General features: G+C 46.7%; 1 protein-coding gene and 1 non-coding gene across 8 annotated transcripts in view; both read right to left on the bottom strand.

The window, feature by feature from the left end:
• The window catches only part of kif1b (kinesin family member 1B), a 93,469-nt gene that overhangs the window by 68,066 nt on the left and 4,248 nt on the right, over nucleotides 1-21,155 (bottom strand). For 3 of the 7 annotated variants that reach the window (XM_007902151.2, XM_007902155.2, XM_042343504.1), the window contains exons 1-2: nucleotides 20,113-20,186; nucleotides 19,701-19,926 (exon numbers count right to left, since the gene is read on the bottom strand). In XM_007902151.2, the coding sequence (XP_007900342.1) occupies nucleotides 19,701-19,806 (106 nt within the window). In that variant the 5' untranslated portion in view covers nucleotides 19,807-19,926; nucleotides 20,113-20,186. The other 4 variants (XM_007902154.2, XM_042343502.1, XM_007902152.2 and 1 more) reach the window with 3 other exon arrangements.
• trnas-gga lies at nucleotides 1,459-1,532 on the bottom strand. The gene has a single exon. It is a non-coding gene; the product is annotated as a tRNA-Ser (tRNA).

The following is a 21,155-nucleotide window of genomic DNA, read 5'->3' as shown; positions in this document are numbered from 1 at the left end:
CCACCCGCACCGAGACTCAGAGCTGTGCACATCGTCCGGCTGTGCAACAACACACTGAGAGAGCGACGTTTCTCAGATGGCAAAGCGCTCGGCACGGCTGGCTGGGCACTCGAGCCTCGGCAAGGGGGGGGGGGGGGGGGGGAAGGTGAGAGGCGAAGAGGGGTGGGGGCGGGAGGGGTGTAAGGGGTAGGAAACGGTGACTAAAAGCACAGTCAAAGAGCCGAGTCTCACAAGAGGGAGGGGGCACTGGGAATAGAGTTCCCGAGAACAGCAGCAGCAACGCCGAATTATATTTACACAGCGCCTTTCACGTCGGGAGGACGTCGCAAGGCGCTGGACAGTCAAGGATTTGCACCCGAGGTGGGGGTTGGGATCAGGAGGGGTGGTGGGCAGGGAGGACAGGGGTAGGAGGGTGACCGAAAGCACAGTCGAAGAGGAGGGTCTTGCACACGGGCCTTGAAGGAGCCCAGGGAGGGAGCGAGGTGGAGGGACTGTTTGGGATGGAGTTCCAAAAGGTGGGCGTAGACCTGAAAAAAAAACGGGGGCAGAAGGGATGAAAACTCACCCAATGAAGGTGGGGCGGATTGGGTGGGGGTGGGGGCTTGGGGGCTGGGGGACGTGAAGCAGGGCGGAGTTTGCTGAGCGGAGAAACCGCTGGGTCGATGGGGAAATTTGGATTGCAAGTGGACGGCAGAACAACACATTATTACGCAGAAGAGAAAAAGCTTTCCAGGGATAGTTTATTTTCCACTAGAAACCCAAAGGTAATGTGACCTCTGTGAAGGTTTCAAGCCTCTGAAATGTGTCTCTGGAGCACGAGCAGCTCAATGCAAACGCTGAGCGAGATTCTCCGCATCAGAAGGCCGGATTGATTTACCAGCGCATCTCTAACAATGCTTCGCAACGACTGTTCCAACGCAGGTAACAAATGCTTCAATTTCCATCGAACAACTGGTCACCGGCTGAAATAATAACTTGTTGGCCAAAAGGTCGACTATTACATTGAAGCCAGAATAGATTGCGTGTTAAACCATCGAGACGGCCTGCCCTTCCACACGGCTCCCTGTGTTAGAGCGACAACCAAATGCGGTTTAGCGCCGAGCTGTGGAATCAAACGTTTCAGTTCATAAAGGGGATATCAAAACGTCGCAAAAGATGGATGATGATAGTCCTTGCATTTGATGTAGCGCCTTGTCACGTCGTTGAGACGTCTGAAAGCGCTTCGCAGAATATACTATAAGGGGATTGACTGTGTATTTTGTGGGTGAAACGCGGCAGCCAATTGCGCACAGCAGCGTTCCCCACAAACAGTCGTGGATTCAGCGATCAAATTATTTTTATTTATTCTGAAGGATTTATCACCCCCGGAAAAGTGATCCACCAATCGACTGACAACCAGGTTCCTACTCAGTGCGAGGTAAGCAGAGGTGCGTGGAGTAAGGAAACTTGCCCAATGTTTCACCCCGCCAGGGAATCGAACCCAGGTCCTCTTGCTTTCCAGGCGAGTGCTCTAACCGCTGAGCTACAGGACTCCACGTAGGCTAACATCTGAGCGCTTTACAGGGATGGGGTTGGACACTGAGCAAGGGGGAGAAGTGGAGGGAAGATTATATATTCCGCACACTATTAAAACGTTAAGGTCATGGTTTGAAGACCAAGAGAAATTCTGGTCAACTGAAGTTCAGAAACCACCGAGGACCTCGAAATGGTGACATTTATCTGAAGTTCCAGCTGAAAGCAATGCACTCGGAGGAGAAATTATATGGTCTGATATGTACTACGGTCCTTAGAGAGAGAGAGAGAGCGAGAGAGAGAGCAAAAACGGGAAACCTTTCACTGTGCAGAGGGCAACAAACTGCACAGGAGGAAACCACAAATATGACCGTAAAAATCAGGAATGGAGAGCGCGTAAGGGAGAAGATGAGATGAGGTGATGGAGGGCAACACATGGAGCAGAGCAGGAACCTTGTGGGGCACAAGTGCAAGCTCACTGCCAGGTTCCTGGAGCTAAGGTTCAGGCCAGACTATTTATACACAACACAAATACTCGAGTGCACAATCTCGCTGAAGGCAGTGAAAGAAACCATTTGTCCTGCCCAACAATCGTCCAGAGAAAGATCAACCGTTCACTTAGGAACAGGTCATTCAGCCCCATCGAGCCTGTTCTGCCACTCTATTAAATCATCACCTGCAACTTGTTCAACAATTCCTGTGAAACGCTTTGAGACGTCCTCTCGAGGTGAAAGATGCAGTATCTCAAGCGCTCTGAGACGCCGTCCGGCGTGGAGGGCGCTATATAAATCCAAGTTGTTGTTGTTGTTGTATCCAAATGCAAGGATTTGTTGCATTACGAATTACTAGATTGTGGGTCAATAATTAAGCCAAATTCGCCCATAAAACACACAGTCCATTCGCTTTACAGTATATCCTGTGAAGCGCTTTGAGACGTCTCGACGACGTGATAAGGCGCGATGTCGACTGCAAGGATTATTATTAATATTAATTATTATTAATGATCCAGGAGAGGTGGGGGCTGTGTGCACGCGTCATGATCAATGTTCGAACACCGCAAGCGGTTAGTTGAGCAGCCATCAAACGGGCCGTCACACTACACAGTTGGCAAGCCAACGAGAAGGCTATATAAGTAGTCCCGAGTGTAAAAGCGGAAATTGTTGATGCTAAATAAAGCACTGGCAAAAAATAAAACACACACGCACTTGCAGCTCTGTATCCAGTTTTGGTCACTGAATCTTACCAAGTACGTGGAGTTACTGGAAAGAGTTCAAAGGAGAATCACAAAGTTTGGTATCCGTCTTACCGTTAAGGAATGAAAAAGAAGTTCAGAGACAAATCTGCTCTCACTGCAATCAAAGTCCTCAAAATAAGTCAGGGGCGACAGAGCGGTGACGGGGGCTATGTGCACGGTGTCATGATCAAATGCAAGGATTATTAATGCTATAAAATACGTTACAACGTGGAAAAAGGTCATAGGAAGAGAGCAGGAAAAGTGCAAGAGGAACTCATTGCAGAGGAGAACAGTCCAAGGACGCAAATGAAGCTCCAATAGCCCGTAAGTCAAAACCACAATGAATTTGAGATTCCTGCGTCCAGAAATGCCTCAAACTATCAGCCCACCTTGTGTGTGTCTGGGATAATATGGGACGTGACGTACTTCCTTTGGTTTAAAAAATATACACACACCACTTGCATCTCTTGTGTGGGGGAAGGGGGTGGTTGCGTGTTAAGAGTCGGGCTGGTTGGCAAGTTATGCAGTTGGCGTTGTCTGTGCTGATCACAAAAACTAACGCACAATTATAAATAAAATATAAATTGGTACACTGGACTCATCAATACAAGTTGTGACCAAAGCTTTCCCACTGTCTCAACACTGCGTTGAATGTCACAATGGTGAGCTTTATGCATGAATGGGCAGCACAAAGATAAGCCACAGAGAGGGTTTATGTGGGTCTTTAACCTAATTTGTTCACTCATTTGCTTTCACAAAGGAAAACAGCAATTACACTCTCCAGATGATTACGGTTAAAAAGAAACCTTTTGGAGACTTCCTTTTAAACAAAATGGATTGATCCAAACAAAGATTCTCTTTGTTGTTTTAACTAACAGTCGGTGGATATAATGTTGGGAGAAGGAGAAACAAACAATAATAACAATAATAAGCTCACTCAACGCACGATTCCACCGGCTTCCCATCACACAGAGGATACAGTTCAGGATCCTGGTCCTCAGCTCAAAGCCCTCCATGGCCTCGCTCCCCTTACCTCTGCGACCTCCTAAACCCCTTCCAACCTGCCCGCTCCCTCCGCTCAGTGGGTTCCGGCTTGCTTCACGTCCCCCGCCTCACCCAACCCACCTTTGGCGGGCGGGCCTTCTGCCACTCTGCCCCCACCCTCTGGAACGCCACCCCGCAGTACCCCCGCCTCACCCCCTCCCGCGCGACCTTCAAGATCCATCTCAAGACCCTCCTCTTCGACCATGCTTTCAATCACCCTCCTCCCCCACATGCCCTCCACCCTCCCCAGTCCCAAACCCCAGCTCGGGTCCGAAACTCTGACTGTCCAGCCCCTCGGGACATCCTCCCTCCGTGAAGAGCGCTATACACGTGTAATATTGTTGTTGTTGTTTGTGGGACACTGGCTGCTGCGTTTCGCCCACAAAATATAAAGTCAATCGACTTTACAATATATTACCTTAAAGCAGTTTGAGACGTCTCAACGACCTGATGAGGCGCTAAGTCAAATGCAAGGATTTTTTTTCATTATTAATAAATGAAATCCCAAATATTCAGTCCCCAAAGCTGCTAAGCTTTGCAGTGTAGCGTTAGTATACATCTCGTGCGGAGAGCACTTCACAGCGGAACTATACAAACAAATCACGTGACCTGACCCCCAGGCAAGCTTCCCCCAACCCAGCATTAATAATTCACTGAGCACTCAAACCACTGCTCCAGCGAGGAAAAGAACCTTACTCTGAAAACCCATTCTTCTTTTGTTTTGTTCAACGGATCCTTTACAATGAGCGCCGGGCTACGCACAATGGAGAAAAGAAAGCATTTTGTGCTGGGTTCACAATGTTCTCATTCAAACAGCAGATAAAGAGATGCGGGGGGGCGGGGGGCGGGGGGTGCGGGGCGGGGGGCAAGCCAAGATAGTTCGGCGGAAGTACATTCGCAGCAAACGCACCAGCTGCAATAGAAAGACAAACACAACTCGCGTTGCGACATAGAGACACTCCTCGCAGTGCAGTGCTCCCCCCGGCTGGCAAGCTTTCCTGCCGCTTGTCCGGCGAGGACCACCCTACCCATCTGGGCTTCGGCCCAACTTCATTTCCTGAGAGAATTAGCTGTGGATTCCCGAGACAAAAGCTCTGTGAAATTTGGCCCCTTGTTTACGATGCTCTGAGGGTTTTATCGCCGTGTCACGTTAAGGCAGAGATCTGATGAGTTTCAGCCCGAGAGACAACAGTAACTTGCGTTAAAGAGCGTTCTTCACCTTCGGGCAATGTCTCGGATCGCTTTAGAAGGGAGAGGTAGTCAGCGAGCTACAGATAAAAGGCAGGTCTCTCTCACAGTTCTTAGGAGGACAGAGCACGCAGTGAAACAGCTACAGCAACAACAGCTTGCGTTTATATAGTGCCCAAATGACATTTGCACTGTGCCTTCCGCTGGAGAGGGAACTTCTCAAAAGTGCTTTGCAGAGAGAGAGAGAGAGAGAGAGTGCGCATTCCATTCCGATAATCCTTCGCTGGGCCTTCCACGTGGAGGTGGGATGCTTGAAATTCTCAGCTTGATTTGGATACTCCCAGACATGGTGATGGGGTTCCCCAAGCCGACCGACCACACAAAATATATAAAATAAATGGAAGTATGGCCTGAATGAAGAAGATTGTTATTTTATTCCAGTCTACCGCGACAAGTCAAGCCTGTCCTCAACTCCCTTTCCCACTTGATAGGAAACGCATCAAATATGGAGCTTGCTGTGAGGGGGTTCGAACTTGGAGCACTCAAAGGCAAGCCTGGAGCTCGAGATCACAGCAGGTCCCATTCTAATGGGTACTTACCACAGCTCAACACTCAACACATTTAAGAGCATAGATTCTCTTCTCACTAATCTAATGTTCTGTTTGCCAATCACGAGAGCTCGCTGCCATCCACGAAGAAGAGCTCATTTGTAAGCTTCGAATTAAATTCCCTCGGTCAATTACTCTGCACGCTTGCACATCCCAACACCAGTTCTGCATAAACCAAGTCACATCGAGGTTCTTTAATAATAACACGGTCCCTCAATCCACGACTGTTTGAGGGACGTCGCTGTGCGCAATTGGCTGCCGCGTTTCGCCCACAAAATACACAGTCAATTCACTTTGCAGTATATTTCTTCACTCAGAGGGCAGTGAATTTATGGAATCCACTCCCCCAGAAGGGCTGTAGATGTCAGTCAGTCCTCGAACATCTTCAAGGCTGAGACTGATAGATTTTTAAAAAGTAGAGGGATTAGGCGATATGGGGATAGGGCGGGTAATTAGAGTTAGGTCTGAAGATCAGCCGCGATCTTATCGAATGGCGGGGCAGAGGCTCGAGGGGCCGAATGGCCGACTCCTGCTCCTAATTCTTATGTTCTTATATTCTGTGAAGCGCTTTGAGACAAGTAGAAGACGGGATCAGGCGCTATATCAAATGCAAGGATTATTATCATTTTATCTCGGAGCAGTAGGGTTGCAGGTGAAGTGGTTCAATTGCAAATCCAAGAACTCTCGCTTTGTAGAGTCTCAACCACTCGAAACGTTTCCGAGTGCTGTACGGTTTCGGCCCATCGCGGCTGAGATGAGGCTCGGCTCGAGAAAACTGCATATTAATTACTAATTATTATTAACAGTGGATAGATTAATGACTACATATGGCGGGTTTCACCCACCAACTGTACAGTCAATCTGCTTTACAGTGTATTCTATGACGAATTTTGAGGTGTCTGAATGACATGATAAGGCACTATATCAAACACAAGGGTTATTATTATTACTACTGCCAATGTAAAGTGGCCTTGATGACATTTTACAGTAATAATCCTTGCATTTCACGTCGGGAGAATGTCTCCAAGTGCAAATGGGATTCAATGTAAAGGATAGCGACTGCGCAATGTTCGACGTGGGGGCGGGGGCGAGAGCAGTGGGGGAAAGCCTAGCGTGACATGTGGAATGTCACACAGGGAATCTGTAAAGATGATTGCGGCTCTTCTTTGCATTTCTAGGAAGCCGGGGCAACAAGATCAAAACAAAAAGCAAAACAGGTGCATCTGCAAATCCCAACCCAGCTTCCCCACCCTCTCCCCTCTCCTCCCCACCCCCAGCAGAACCATCAGGATTAACTTTCACTCTCAAGGACTTGAGAGATCAGCTGTCTGTCGGGCGCCTATAAATACCCCCTCACCAGTTGCTACATGAATACACGCAGCATCTGGTCCAACAATCTTTCAGGGCAGAAAAGCTATAGGTTGGCATTGAGTGTGACGCTGAGGGCTGCAGTAACCAACACCCAATGAAACCTGCCAGTTCAGCAGTCGTCTCTGAATTCTCAACTGACTAGAATGTCGTTCTCCCTCCCCGGGTACCAAAGAGCATTCATTACCAGATGGAAAAGCAGTGCCCTTTAGGAGAGTGGTTAGTACATTCGCTTCGCCAAGCGAGAGGTCCCAGGTTTGATTCCCAGCCGGGTGAGGTGAAACCTTAGGCAGGTTTCCTTACTCCGCACGCTTCTGTTTGCCCAGCAATAAGTAGGAACCTGGATGTTAGTCGATTGGCGGATCGCTTTCCAGGGGGTAATAATCCCTACGAAAAACAAATGTGGTCCCACAATCCGCGACTGTGTGTGGGACGCTGCTGTGCGCAATTGGCTGCCGCGTTTTACGCACAAAAATATAGTCAATTCGCTTTACAGTGTATCCTGTGAAGCGCTTTGAGACGTCTAGAAGACGTGATAAGGCGCTGTATCAAATGCAAGGATTATTATTAACCTGGGGGTGGGGGGATTATTAACCCCCAGAAAGCTGTCCGCTAATTGAGTAACAACTGGGCTCCTACTCAAATGCAAGAATCATTATTACTGCTGGGTAAAGAGGTGTGTGGAGTAAGGAAACTTGCCTAAGGTTTCGCCTGCCAGGGAATCGAACCCGGGTCCTTTCACTTGCGAGGCGAGTGTGCCAACCACTACTTTACGCGACTTGAAACATCGGTCTCATGGATCATTATTATCACGCGAGGAAGAGAAGGTAGCACATAAAAAAAGAACAAGATAGAGCAAGACTTCCAACCGTGAGAAGCCGGTTTATAAATACCTCCCCCAAAGCCTAAAGGTTTAAAGGGCAATAAAAGCAATGCTTCAAATTCGAACCAGCTGGTGTGATGATATGAGATCAATTCTTCTCTCTATCTCACTCTGTGCTCTGCCTCAAACCGCAAATGGGTCGACACAAATCATCAAGTGTTTCAAAAGCTTATTGTTCACCCGGTCGGTCACAATGATGGTAAAGATGCAAATGGAGGCAGGTGCCAGCCTGGCTCAGTCGGTGACGTTCTCGCTCCTCCGAGTCAGAAGGTTGTGAGTTCCAGCGCCCACCGTGGTACTTTGAGATCGCGGTCAAAGCCAGCACCCCGATGCACTGCTGTGGGGTGTGCGCATTGTCGGAGGTGCCGTCTTTGGGGTGAAACGTTAAACCGCGGAGGATGTTAAATATCCTGCGGCACAATTTTTATCAAATAGAGAAAGGAGTTTCTCCCGGTCTCCTGGGCCAACAATCCTCAAGCTAAATTTGGTTATGACTGTTTGTGGGACATTGCTATGTGCAAAGCTAAAGACTATATTTTCCCACAAATTACACAGTCAAACCTTACAATAAAGCCTGTGAAACGTTTCGAGGCGTTCTCCTGACCACGAAAGACGTTGTATGAAATGCAAGAAGTATTATTGTTCTATATGCCAGGAATAGTACCTCCTCTTTGGTGGGCGTGGGGGTGAGGTGTGGGGGGGAGAGAAAGTTCTGCTATTTACTTTAAGCCCAGCTGTCTGTTGCCACGTTCGCACATTTCCTTGTCTTCCCATCAATCCATAGAAAAATTATTATTAGCAATGACAAAGCACGTTGGTCATCCTTCGTACGCAAGCTATCCAGAGGTCACCAACTGAAACACTGAGTCACAGCGAGTCATCAATCGACAATCAACTGTGATGGTTGACGTAGCTTCTGCTGAGAGACTGTAACATGGGGTCCTGTTCCTTGAAGCACAGGTCCATCACAATCTCCAATGCTCAGCTCAGAGACCAGCTCGGGGTTTTCACAAGGTTCAAACAGTCACTACTGTAAACCTCTTAGAGACAATTTGACCAAACCAGCCCAACAACAATGAAGTAAGCCCGTGTGAAGGGCGCGATATACGTGCAAGCTGTTGTTGTTGTTGAAGTGATCATAGCCTTATTATGGGGCTGCATTGATATTGGCCACAGAAAGGTCTGCAGACATGAACCGCCTATCCTTGCTACTCAACAAATGGGTACACCACCAGATATGTCTAATAATAATACTTGCTTTTGGTATAGGGCTTATCACGTCTTCAAGACGCTTCACAGAATATATTGTAAAGTGGATTAAGAGAGAGAAGCGGTGGGTCAAGGTGGCGAGTCAGAGGCAGGAAGTTCCAGAGGTTAACAATGTTCTCCCTCGGGACTGAGTCGATTGATCGCACGAACAGCCTCCGCGATAAATAATTTCATCTCTTGCAATGGGAGCATTACAGCAGAGATGGATTAATACTAAACCACCAAAATGAACCATCTGTTCAGTCTGCATAACAAATTTTCATCTGAACAACTGGATGCGTCAAAAATAGATCTCAGCCCCACGATCAGAGATTAAAATCACGATCCGACAATAACTTTGGAATATGCCAACATTGCCAACTCTCTGAAGGAATCCTGCCTCTCCCACAATCCCTTCTACTCCTCCAGGCACCGAAAGGCTGTGCAGATATTTCTACAAGTCTTCAGATTAGTCTCGATGGCTCACATGGAGAACACAGAGCAGAGTTGATGGGTTGATTTGCCTATTTAATAACGACAACAACATTCCTTGCATTTGATATAGCCTCTCAGCACATCGATGAGATGTCTCAATGCACTTCACAGCACATTCTGTAAAGTGAATTGACTGTATATTTTGTGGGCGAAACGCGGCAGCCGATTGCGCACAGCAGCGTCCCCACAAACAGTCGTAGATTGTTTTTCTGAAGGGTTATTACCCTCCCACCAGAAACCAATCTGACAATCGACTAACAACCGGGTTCTCACTTGCTGCGAGGTAAACAGAGGCGTGCGGAGTGACAAAACCTGCCTAAGGTTTCGCCCTGTCCGGGAAACAAAGTCAGGTTGCGAGGCGAGGGCTCTAACCACCGAGCTACAGGGCTCCAATATTATTAGGAAAGAGAACACTGCTGACTTTAACTGCATGATTTGCATTTCAAACACAGGAACACATACAGCAAAACAGTTGCGGTTTCCCATCGTGAAGTCACGCCAAAGACTCGCTTAGGTTGTGCCGAGCAGATTTCTAATGGCCCCAAACTCAAACAGCGACTGCAAACAGGTGCTCAAAAGGAAAACACCCATGGACATTGGGAACAAGCACAGAGACAGGAAATTCAGAAAGAATGGACTCCACGCAGCTGTGACACAGTTGGAAGCTTAGTCAGCTAAATTCCTGTGGCTGATCCCAAAGTCGTTGCCCATTTCCCCCAGAAGAGGTCAACAAGGAAGCCCACGACCTGCCACGCAGACGGGAACAAGATGCCATTCGGGTTAACACAAGAACGTAAGAAATGCGAGACGAAAAAAAGGCCAAGGTACATCTAGTTTGCCTTCCAGCTTCCTGGCGGTCGCATGCACATGTATCCCAGACGAGCTGTGTCATTTCCTAAAGGAAAACTATCTAATCTGTATTGGAAGGAATCAACATTTCCTGTAAACTTCATCCTAATTAAAAAATGGACGCGCACACTGACCCCAGGACTGGGTGGGAACGCCGACTTGAAAAAAGTGAAAGGGAGTTATTCTGTGGGTTTTAACTGAAGGTCCTCCAATGCAAACTCTGGGCTCCACCCCATCCCAAGCCTTGGCTCTCGCCAACCTGCGCCTAAGACTTTCCGGAATTAGGTAAGCAGGATGCATCCCTCCAGGGAGAGAGAGAGAGAGAGAGAGCACATTCCTTTCCAACAACCTCGCTCTGGGATTTCCACGTGTAGGTGGGAATGCATGGAATTCTCAATTTGGTTTGGAGACTCTTACGGTGATGGGTTTCCGCGCGTGTCAGACACCCGGCTGACCCGGAAAAAAACATATTCCGTAAGATTCCCAATAGATTAAATAGCACAACAAAATGTGCTGTGAAAAAATAACTGATTATCTCGGCAGACGTCTGCTTCGAGTTACGTTAAATTGAAGACTGGCAACAAAAAGATACAGGTTCGCAAATATTGGATCTTTCTGAAGTAAACGTTTACTTAACATTGAGAAAGATCGACACATGATTCTCAACACACAGAGCTCTACAGTAATGGCACCAATCCTCCAGCGATGAATCTGCCTGACGTCACTTGAGATTAAAGAGGAGATATCACCAACACCAGAACGACATCCGTCCTTCGAAAGGAGTTTCTCCCGGTGTCCCGGCCAATAATTCCCAGGCTATGGGGAAAGAGCGGGGGAGTGGGACTAATTGGACAGCTCTTTCAAAGAGTCGGCACAGGCACGATGGGCCGAATGGCCTCCTTCTGTGCTTGTAGGATTCTATGATTTCAACTCATTGCTTATTAACTGTCCAGAAAGATTTGTCCCAATCGTAACGCAATGAACACTGCTCACAGTCATGGATTCCTCTTCATGCCTCGAGTCCGTGAGGGAAGAGATTGAAATTAAGGTTCATCCCACTCAACAACAACAACAACCACCAGCATTTATAATAACGCCCCTCATGCAGACTAGCATCTCAAAGCGCTCGACAGAAGCGATCAGCCTCTGATAAACTTGCAAGTCAACTCCCTAAACGCTAGCACGACCCTGGCTGGCCAAGCAACAGGAAGCTATTCAGTGTCTCACGAGGCTGTCTCGCTGGTTCAGTTTCAGCAGAATCCAATACTCGCGGGTCCCCTAATGTCTGTGTTCCCTGAGGATAGGCAGGCGAGCCATTACCCCATCGGGGGGGAAAGCACGCAAAGCTTTTTGTAATAACTATCTAAGCGCAGCGAGGGGGTGGGGGTTCCACAAAGAGAGACATCACGGACCATTTGCCGCAAACTACTGGGTTTTTAAAATATAAAATAAAACGACCAGAAATTCTATGACTTCCTCTTTCTTCCCCCCCCCCCCCCCAACCAGACGCAACTCGCTCAGTTCAGCGCAGCGGATTGCAACACTGTCAGGTGTCGTGCGAGCCTGGCTCAGCCTCTATGAGTCAGACGGTTGTGGGTTTGAATCCCCACGAGGAAACACTGAGCTCACTTACTCTAGGCCTACCCCCCCCGATGCAGTGCCCAGGAAGTGCCGCCTTGTTGGAGGTGCCGTCCTCGAGATGAGACTGAGGCATTGCCTGCACGTGCAGTTAAACAATACTGCACACTGTAAAGCGAATTGACTTATTATTTTGTGGGCGCAAGTGAGTGGGAGAAACTTTGGAGAATGTTCAGCTCTGTCCATCCCTGCGACTCGAGTCAAGCTAACATTCGAATTTCCTTCCTCATCCAAAGGTCTTCGTCTCTGTTAACTTCTCTTTTGCTCGGTTGCTCTGGAAGGTGATTAACAGTGGCTTCAGTTGAGACACCACCGTGAGTCAGTTTTAAAAATAGAGCAAATTCTCAAGTCATTAACCAAAGCAAAATCAGTCACCTAAATGGCAAGATTTGCATTAAATACTGTCAGTTAATAAACTTCTTCCATATGAGGGGTTTTGATAGCGAGAATAAGAAGGAACCGTTTCCACTGACGGGTGGGTCCGTAACCAAAGGACACAGATTTAAGATAATTGGCAAAAGAACCAGAGGAGAGGCGAGGAGAATGATTTTTTATATAAAGCGCAGTGAGATGTTATGAGCTGGAACACACTGCCTTAAAAGAGTAGTGGAAGCAGATTCAATAATAACTTTTAAAAGGGATTTGGACATAGCCTTGAGAAAATGTTTTTTTCAAGGATATGGGGTAAGGGCTGGGGATTGGGACCAGTTGGCAGCTCTTTCAAAGAGCCGGCACAGGCACCATGGGCCGAATGGCCTCTTTCTGCGCTGTAAGATTCTATGATTTCAACTCCTTGCTTATTAAACGTCCAGAAAGATTTGTCCCAATCTTAACGCACTAAATACTGCTAACGTTCACGGATGCCTCGTGCCTCAAGTCTGGGAAATAGATTGAAAACCCGGATCGGTGTGTGTGGGGGGTGGGGTTTACAAAACAAAGCACTGCCCCACTGTTCCTTCTTTCAATTTAAAAAAAAACAGGCAAATGGATTGGAAAGGAAGGGAGGGGGAAAAAAAAATGGTATTCGATACCAAGAATTTGTTTCAAATTACGCTCCCAAAAGGCTTTTAACATTCATCTCTGCACTCCACTCCTTATGCTGCAGATAAATACTTGGCCAATGCAAAAAAAAAAAAATCCAACCCATTTGTCACCTTGCCGCACTTAATGTCAAAATAGCACTCAGTCTCTCTCAGCTATTCCCTACGTCAAGTGCACTTACACAATTCCTGATCCGATTCATCTACACTTGAAAGGCACCGACCGATCTGCCCACAACGGAATTGCACGAGATATTCCCTTAAGGAAAATCATACTCGTGCCACAACGGCAAACCTTTAATCTGCCGCTCAGTCACTGAAGATAAGATTCAGGATAAAGAGGAACGACGCATTCTGGTTCAGCGTTGCCTGGCCTGGAATCAGGTGTACTTAATTGATGACATTTTCCATGCATTTCCTTTTAATTCTGAAATTAAAATAATTATAAATGATATAAAATGATACGCGTGGGTGATAAACGATCTATAGTTTGGGATCCAGTCGCAGCGCACAAATAAAGGAGAAAGTAAGGTGCGATTTCCACGCTTCTTAATCACTTTCACCCACAAAATACAGTCAATCCACTTTACAGTATATTCTGTGAAGCGCTTTGAGACGTCTCGAAGACGTGATAAGATGTTGTGTCAAATGCAGATTATTATTATGATTATTATTATTATATGAGCCAATCACAAAGAATTGCTTACTGTATTTCAGCAGCTATGCACCCAACATAGACACATTGCACTTCCTTGTAAAAGAAATTTTCCAGTGTGCATTGTAGGTCATAATGCCACACCATATAACACAATTAGAGTTGGTTTGACTCCAGCAGTTACCCCCAACTCACACTCTGGGCTCCCCCAAGCCTTGGCTCTTGCCTAACTGCGCCTAATACTTTCCGGAATTAGGTAAGCAGGATGTGCCCCTCCAGGGAAAGAGGGAGAGAGAGAGAGAGAGAGCGTATTCCATTCCAACAATCTATCTCTGGGATTTCCATGTGTAGGTGGGCTGCCTGGAATTCTCCGCGTGGTTTGGAGACTCTTAAAGCACAGTGATTGGTTTCCTCATGTGTCAGACACCCGGCTGACCCCCCCCACAGCCCCCAAAAAACAAGATATAGTTCAGTGAACTCAGTAAATCTGTACGGCGAGTGGCGGTTACTGAAATAAGTTTATTACAACAAAGTAAGTTCTCCCTCTGCACTGCGATCTCTCAGCTCAGATGTTATTGTGGCGTATTCCGCAATACGAAGTCAAACAGATTGCCGTGAAAGTCCGTGTCCTGCAAAGCCAAAACGACGGAACGCTTCGATCCGATTGAGACACACGATTCGGTGATCCTTCTTGCACCTGCTGCAGAAACACTGCACTGAACCATCCATCCGATCAATCAGCTGAAAGGAAGGCAGAGGAACTGCAATGCAGGCAGCCGGCTCCTGTCAACGTGAGGCACGGCAGGAGCTCACAGAATCGCTTCGAATGTGGCACACAAAGAGAGCACCAGCACTGCCAATAATCCTTGCATTTGATATCGGGGCTTATCGCCTCGTTGAGACGTCTCAAAGCGCTTCACGGGACACGCTGCAAGGCGGAGTGGCTGTGTATTTTGTGGACGAAACGCGGCAGCCGATTGCGCGCAGCGACGTTCCCACAAACAGTCGTGGATCGAGTGACCGATTTTGTTGGGGGGGGGGAGGGGGGATTATTACACCCCGTAAAGCGATCCGCCATCGACTCACAACCGGGTTCCTGCTCACTGCTCGGTAAACAGAGGCGTGTGGGATAAGGAAACTTGCCTATGGTTTCGCCGACCCCGGCCGGGAAGATATCAACTCGTTTACCATTTCAAAGCTTATGAACGCACCACCACCCTCAAAAGGTACAGATTTTTCCACTTAAAATCTCTACCTTTTGAGATTCTTACGTGGAAATCTCTTAAAATCGCCAGACTAGGGGGACGAGAGCGCCTGGCGTGCAGCAGAATATTGTAGAGGGCATCATTCCTTGGCTCCCTTGCTCTGTGGTAAAATCTTTAAGGGAGGAGGGAGTGCTCGATAAGCATTTAGTCAGTCAATCCAGTCAATCAGCGCTCCTCTTTCGATTCAACTCCAACCACGGATAAGATTTGAACCGCGCAAAGATTAGCTTTGCTTCCTCTTGAGGTTTCGAGTGCGCTTCTGAGAGCCTTAGCTCGGCATTTCCTGCCGGTCGGGAATGGTATTAAGATAACAATCCTTGCATTTGATACAGCGTCTTTCAGGTGGATGCCTTAACAGGGTCTGGCAGGGTTTTTATATCTCACAAAAAAATATTTAGAAGAGTTTTGCCAAAACTACAATTTACTTTACATTATATTCTACGAAGCGCCTGCGAAATGCACAGTCACTACACTTTAAGAAGAGGCACTTGGGTTCACAGCTCAAAGTTACCTCCGAGGAATAACAGCGAGTTATTATTGAAGGAGGAAAATATTGTATGGGGGTGGGGGGCAATTTTTAGACTGTGAATTCAAAGTCCCGATGTGCGTGGGGCCTAATCGCACAACCTTCTGACTCAAGAGGCGAGAGGGTACGCAACGCTGAAAAAAAAAAAAGGCTTATTGGGGCAATTAAAATAAAAAATTGAGAAGAATTTCTCTCGAGCAACACTGAAGGTATTTGAAATCAACGATGTGTGCGCCCGAGTAGATTTCCCAGAGCTATTTTTAAACACCGCAACATTACATTCCCCAAAACAGAAGTGGATTTCTGGTACTATAGTAAAATTCACAGTTTGGCGTCTGCATTTTGAAAGAGTAAATTGCATGTTTTGGAACCTGATGTAAGCAAATCCCCATTGAAGTTGGCAGTTACGCACCCTGAAATTTCAGCCCGTTTGAAAATAACCTGCAATTGCATCTGTGACATCAGACGACCCGTTAATTAGTGAGTAAATAAAATCCTCAGGAAAACTGGGAATGCCACTGCAATGAGCAAACCACCATTCAACCCGAAACAAAAGAGGACAGTAATGTGAGTGGTGATCTTACACGTGAAATCCCTGACAAACACTGTTCAGATGATTTATTAATCATAATAATAATCCTCTATTTCCCATCATCTTAATATTTCGCCCACAAATAAATAGTCAATTCACTTTACAGTATGTTATATGACGCTCTTTGAGCCGTCTCAACCACACGATTAGGCGCTATATTCGATGTAAGGATTATTGTACATTATTATCATAAATCTTGCACTTGGCACAGAATCTTTTGTGTCACGAAGGCACCTCAAAGCGCTTCACAGGCCGTAAAGTGTAGTGACTGTATTTCAGCAACCAAAGGACCTATTGGCAACAGTTATCAAGATATTTGCCACGCACATATCTGATTTATGAATCACTGTTCAGTAACAATTTTTTTAAAATCTGAAGGCAACGTGTTGCCACGTTGAAATATGCTCGAGTATACGGGTTAATAACGTATAAAAATAAATGATTAAAGGATAAAACCAGGGGTGCAAAGGAATAACAAACGACTTAACTGTTAAATGGGTCGATTTCTAAACGAATTACACATAAGAATAATCCTTGCATTTGATTACAACGTCTTATCACGTCACAATGATGTCAACCTGAATTTTGCGGTTTCCGGAGAAATCCACTTTTGTTTTGGAAATGTGGCAGAGTTCGTGTCATAATGTATTACAGTATATTCTGTACCACAGAATACAGATTCTAATAACCGCAATGTACCACATACACCGTAAAGCGAATTAACATACATATTAATAGATATTGATTAGTAAACCTGCAATCGGACAATAAGTGATTCAATCGTAGATTATTGTGCTTTGAGGGGTAAAGAAATAAATAAGTTAAAACAAAGGTCTACCAAAAAGCTTGGGTCACATGAGATCCCTTCAGAAAACCTCGCCATCATGTGCTACTTACTCACTGTGCACCAGGCTGCAGCGTACAGTACATGCAGTCAAATCCGACTGCGCGTGCGGAGAGACTGGCGCTGACACCTGGATTTTAAGCTCTCCGCACAAGCCACAGTAAAAGCAGGTTAAAGGAATCCACCTTCGAGCGTCATTTGAGGTGTAAATATCGACCAAAAAAAAAACACTAAAACATTTGCTTTAAAAGAAATGTCCCGGATTCAAATTTATTAATTTGTTTTTTTTGATGATTGCCTTGATCCCGAAAGAGTCTCAGCCCTTTGGGTGAATCGAGGTAAAAGTAAATTAGCGAGCCAGCCGGCCGGCTCGTTCCTTCCCCCCACCCCCCCACCCCGCCAGCCCACGTCAGCACAGAACTCAGCACTTGTACGGATTCCAAGCCGAACACAACGGAAAGAAAGAAGAGGGGGAGAGAGAAAAACTGGTCGCAAGAACGTAGGAACAGGAGGAGGCCATTCAGCCCCTCGAGCCTGTTCCGCCATTCTATCAGATCACGGCTGATCCGCACCTCAACTCCAATTTAAGCACTACGATTTTTTTGTTCGTTAAAACCACTCAAAGTTACTACGCGCGCCACATACAACGGGATTTTTTAGTTTCTCAGAGAGTGGTTTCCTTTCCCAAGTTATTTCCCGGCCTGTGTTTGCTCTGCGTCACAAGAACGGAGGAGCGGGACAGCTGCTCTGTCCGGCCTTCAATTCCGCAGCCTCGCACAATCTAGTAATAATCCTTGCATTTGATATAAGCTCCTTATCACGTCGCCGAGGTGTCTCAAAGCGCTTCACGGGATATACTGCAAAGTCAATTGACTGTGTGTGTTGCTATGGGATCTTTAACGTCCACCTGAACAGGGGGGAACCCCTCAGCTTCCGAAAGACGGCATCTCTGACAATCCGACACCCCCCAACGCTGCATTGGAGCATCGGCTTTGACTATGTGATTCCAGAATTGAATCAAAACTGCTGCAAGTGGCGAATACAACCGCAAAACAGGCCCACAAACTGCAACAAACAGGAGCTAAAGGTCTGATTCTCGTGGGTCTGACGGTGAGTTGGCATTAGAGAATGACAATTAAATGTCTGAAGTGGACACGGACGGACACACAGACCCACTCACACGCACACCACACACACATAACCAGTGGCTATGGCTGGTTGGTGAAAGCCTCGTAAGCAAAGGCCAACGATGCAAAAAAAAAACACTCTTCGCCACCACAAAGCGCTGAAATCTTCGATTTTCAAGGTAAGATACGCACTTAAATACACAACACTAAATAAACAACAACAATCTGCAATTTTTATTGGGTCAGACTGAACCATCGCTGTGCGTGAGAGTGTCCAAACCAGACACGAGTTGCGCACACACACACACACCCCACGTGGAAATTTCTCCCTGGAGGGATGCATCCTGCTTATCCCAAGGCTTGGGGTGGTGGGTGGGGGGGGGGTGAGGGGGGGGGAGGTCCTCGGAGTGTACGATGAGGTAACTGCTGAAAGCTGCACAGCGGGTCGAACTCCGACGCACACTCCTAAGCAACGAGAGCACCACCACCACCACCACCACAAATGACTTGACCACACTGAACCTTAATTAGAACACCACTGCTCACCTTTCAGCCCGACGTGCATTTTGCTACACGTTCAGCAAACAGCGTGCGGTTATTTACACATATTATATTTATATTATACCCCTCCGCGCGGGGTGTCGCGTCCCAGGGCGTTTGAACGTTCTAAATTCTAGGCAACAAAAAAAAATCATTGACCGCCACGTTCCTGCGCAGGCACGATCTTCAGACGTGATCAAGGCAAGAGCCAAGACAAGACCGCTCCCTTCACCCAATATCAAATGCAAGGATTATTATTATTATTATTATTATTATACACCCTTTACAATTCCTGTCACATGTCATTTGCGGTAACCGTCCCGGGATCTCACAACGAACAGCCACTACATTTTTTTTTGAACGCGTTACAAGAAAAGCCTTAAAAACTATAATAGGTACTCATTGAAAATGACACTGAACTTTGTATTAGTGTTATCTCATTTGGAGCATTATACTAAAACAGTACTAATAATAATAAACCCTCAAACCCTTACCCTCAAACCCCCTCCTAATCCCAACCCCCAACTCGGGTCCAAATCACTGTCTGTCCAGTGATTCGTTGCTGTTTCCGGTAATAATCTCTGCATTTGACCCAGCGGCAGGTGGAAACATCCCTCAAACGAGAGTGTAGTGACTGTGTAGTTGCGTCCCAAGCACTGATTGTATCGTAATCACAGTCGCAAATGCACTACAATTGCATTGTAATCGCGGTGGTGGTGGTGGGGGGGGGGGGGGAACTATTATTATTATTATCGTGAATAACAATAATAAAACGCAGTACAAGTAGACAAGTTTTCAGAATAAAAAGCAATGATGTCAATTGCGCAAAGGAGAAAGGGATGTTGCTGCAGCCGTCGGTTAATTCTCAACCAACACCCCAGTCATCAGCACAGTCAGTGTTAACTGAAGAGCTATGAAATCCTGCAGTCTGCCAGAAAGCAGCGTGAAACATTGCGCCGTATAAACCCTGGACAGATGTGACGCAGTGTGGGGAGCCGGCGGAGCAAAATGCAAGTGTAAAGGGGGAGTGAGAGGCAGACTTACTGGTGCTGTTCCCTTGCATTTGGATGATGCATTTCGAGTCCTTATTGATCTCCCGAGTGTTGAAGGGTCTCACCCGAACGGCCACTTTGACAGAAGCCCCAGACATCTTGCTGAATGATCTCTCCGTCTAATCCGTCCCTCTCTCTCTCTCTCTCTCTTTCTTCCTTTGTGGCACGGCTCACGTCTCTCAGTGCGTACGGTCTGGATTTATTTCGCTCTCCAGCCCCTGCGGCAAAGAAAAAAAAAAAACGACTACAGCACAACTTTTCTTTTAACCGACGCGCAGAGAAATGCATGCAACGTATACATAACAAGCGCACCGATAAAAACAACAACAACAACAACATCACCAATGATGTCATGTCTTGGTCACCCTCTCCCCGCTTGTAACGCTGACAGAAAAAATGGCTACCAATGTGGTGCTGCAGTGAAGCGAAACACACACCAAACCACACGTCCTTTTATACAATGCACACACGCGCACTCACTCACAGGCGCCTATTTATCGCCGCGCTGTACGTTATTAAGCAAACGTTTCGTATCCGAACACTCTCCCAACTCCCACATTAAACCCCCCCCTCCCCCCCCCCCCCCCCCCCCGACACATCAGATCCAAAGGCTCTTTAATTCTTAATAAAATAAAATTGGGGGGGAAACGAGAGCTGCCTTTTTTGCTTCAAACCCCCCAAAAATACATTGCAAATCACTTAATGCCAAGTTAACAGTGTAATGGTATTTTACACTGATATCAGATATTTTCCCTGTTATTTTAAATATATATATTGACAAAAAAAATCCTAAATGCACACGCCCTTAGTGTGCAATGAGACAAAAACACATTAGTTATTCCTGGACAGGTAGTCCAGCAAACACTAAATGAAACCAAACCAAGACTTTTTTTAGAAAAAATATAACAGGGTGTGTGCAAAGTATACATATAAATATATATATATATATCAAACACTGTCAAAGAAAGAAATGTTACAAGTAATTGCTCTGAAAACCAAAATTTCTGTTAAACTAAAATGAATTTAAAAAGATTAGAAATGTAGAAACTTAATGACAATTAGGGATTTCTTTTAGAAAAATAAAGAAAATCTCTCAAATCTCCACCTGAGGAGCAATTAATTGTTAATCACAGCAAAAGGAGAAATGCTTCGGTACAAAGAATGTGTGTGTGGGGGAGGGAGAGGGGGAGAGAGTGGGGGGAGAGTGGGGGGGGGGAGAGAGGGGGAGAGTGGGGGGGGAGAGGGGGGGGAGAGGGGGGGTGAAGGGGGGAGTGTGGGGGGGGGAGGGCGTCATGATGTACTGGTCAAAAAATGGGGGAATGGGGGGGAAGAGAGAAATGGAGAGGGGGGAGAGAGAGGGGGAAGGGAAGAGGGTGAGAGAAGGGAGAGAAAGGGAGAGGGGAGAGGCTGATGGGAGAGGAATGAAAGGGGGAAAGAGAGAGGAAGA

The sequence above is a fragment of the Callorhinchus milii genome, unplaced genomic scaffold (genome assembly GCF_018977255.1).
Source record: "Callorhinchus milii isolate IMCB2004 unplaced genomic scaffold, IMCB_Cmil_1.0 Scaffold24, whole genome shotgun sequence".
In the NCBI taxonomy this organism is placed as follows: domain Eukaryota; kingdom Metazoa; phylum Chordata; class Chondrichthyes; order Chimaeriformes; family Callorhinchidae; genus Callorhinchus; species Callorhinchus milii.
The sequence above is the reverse complement of the archived record's forward strand: the minus strand, read 5'-3'. Positions and strand labels throughout refer to the sequence as shown.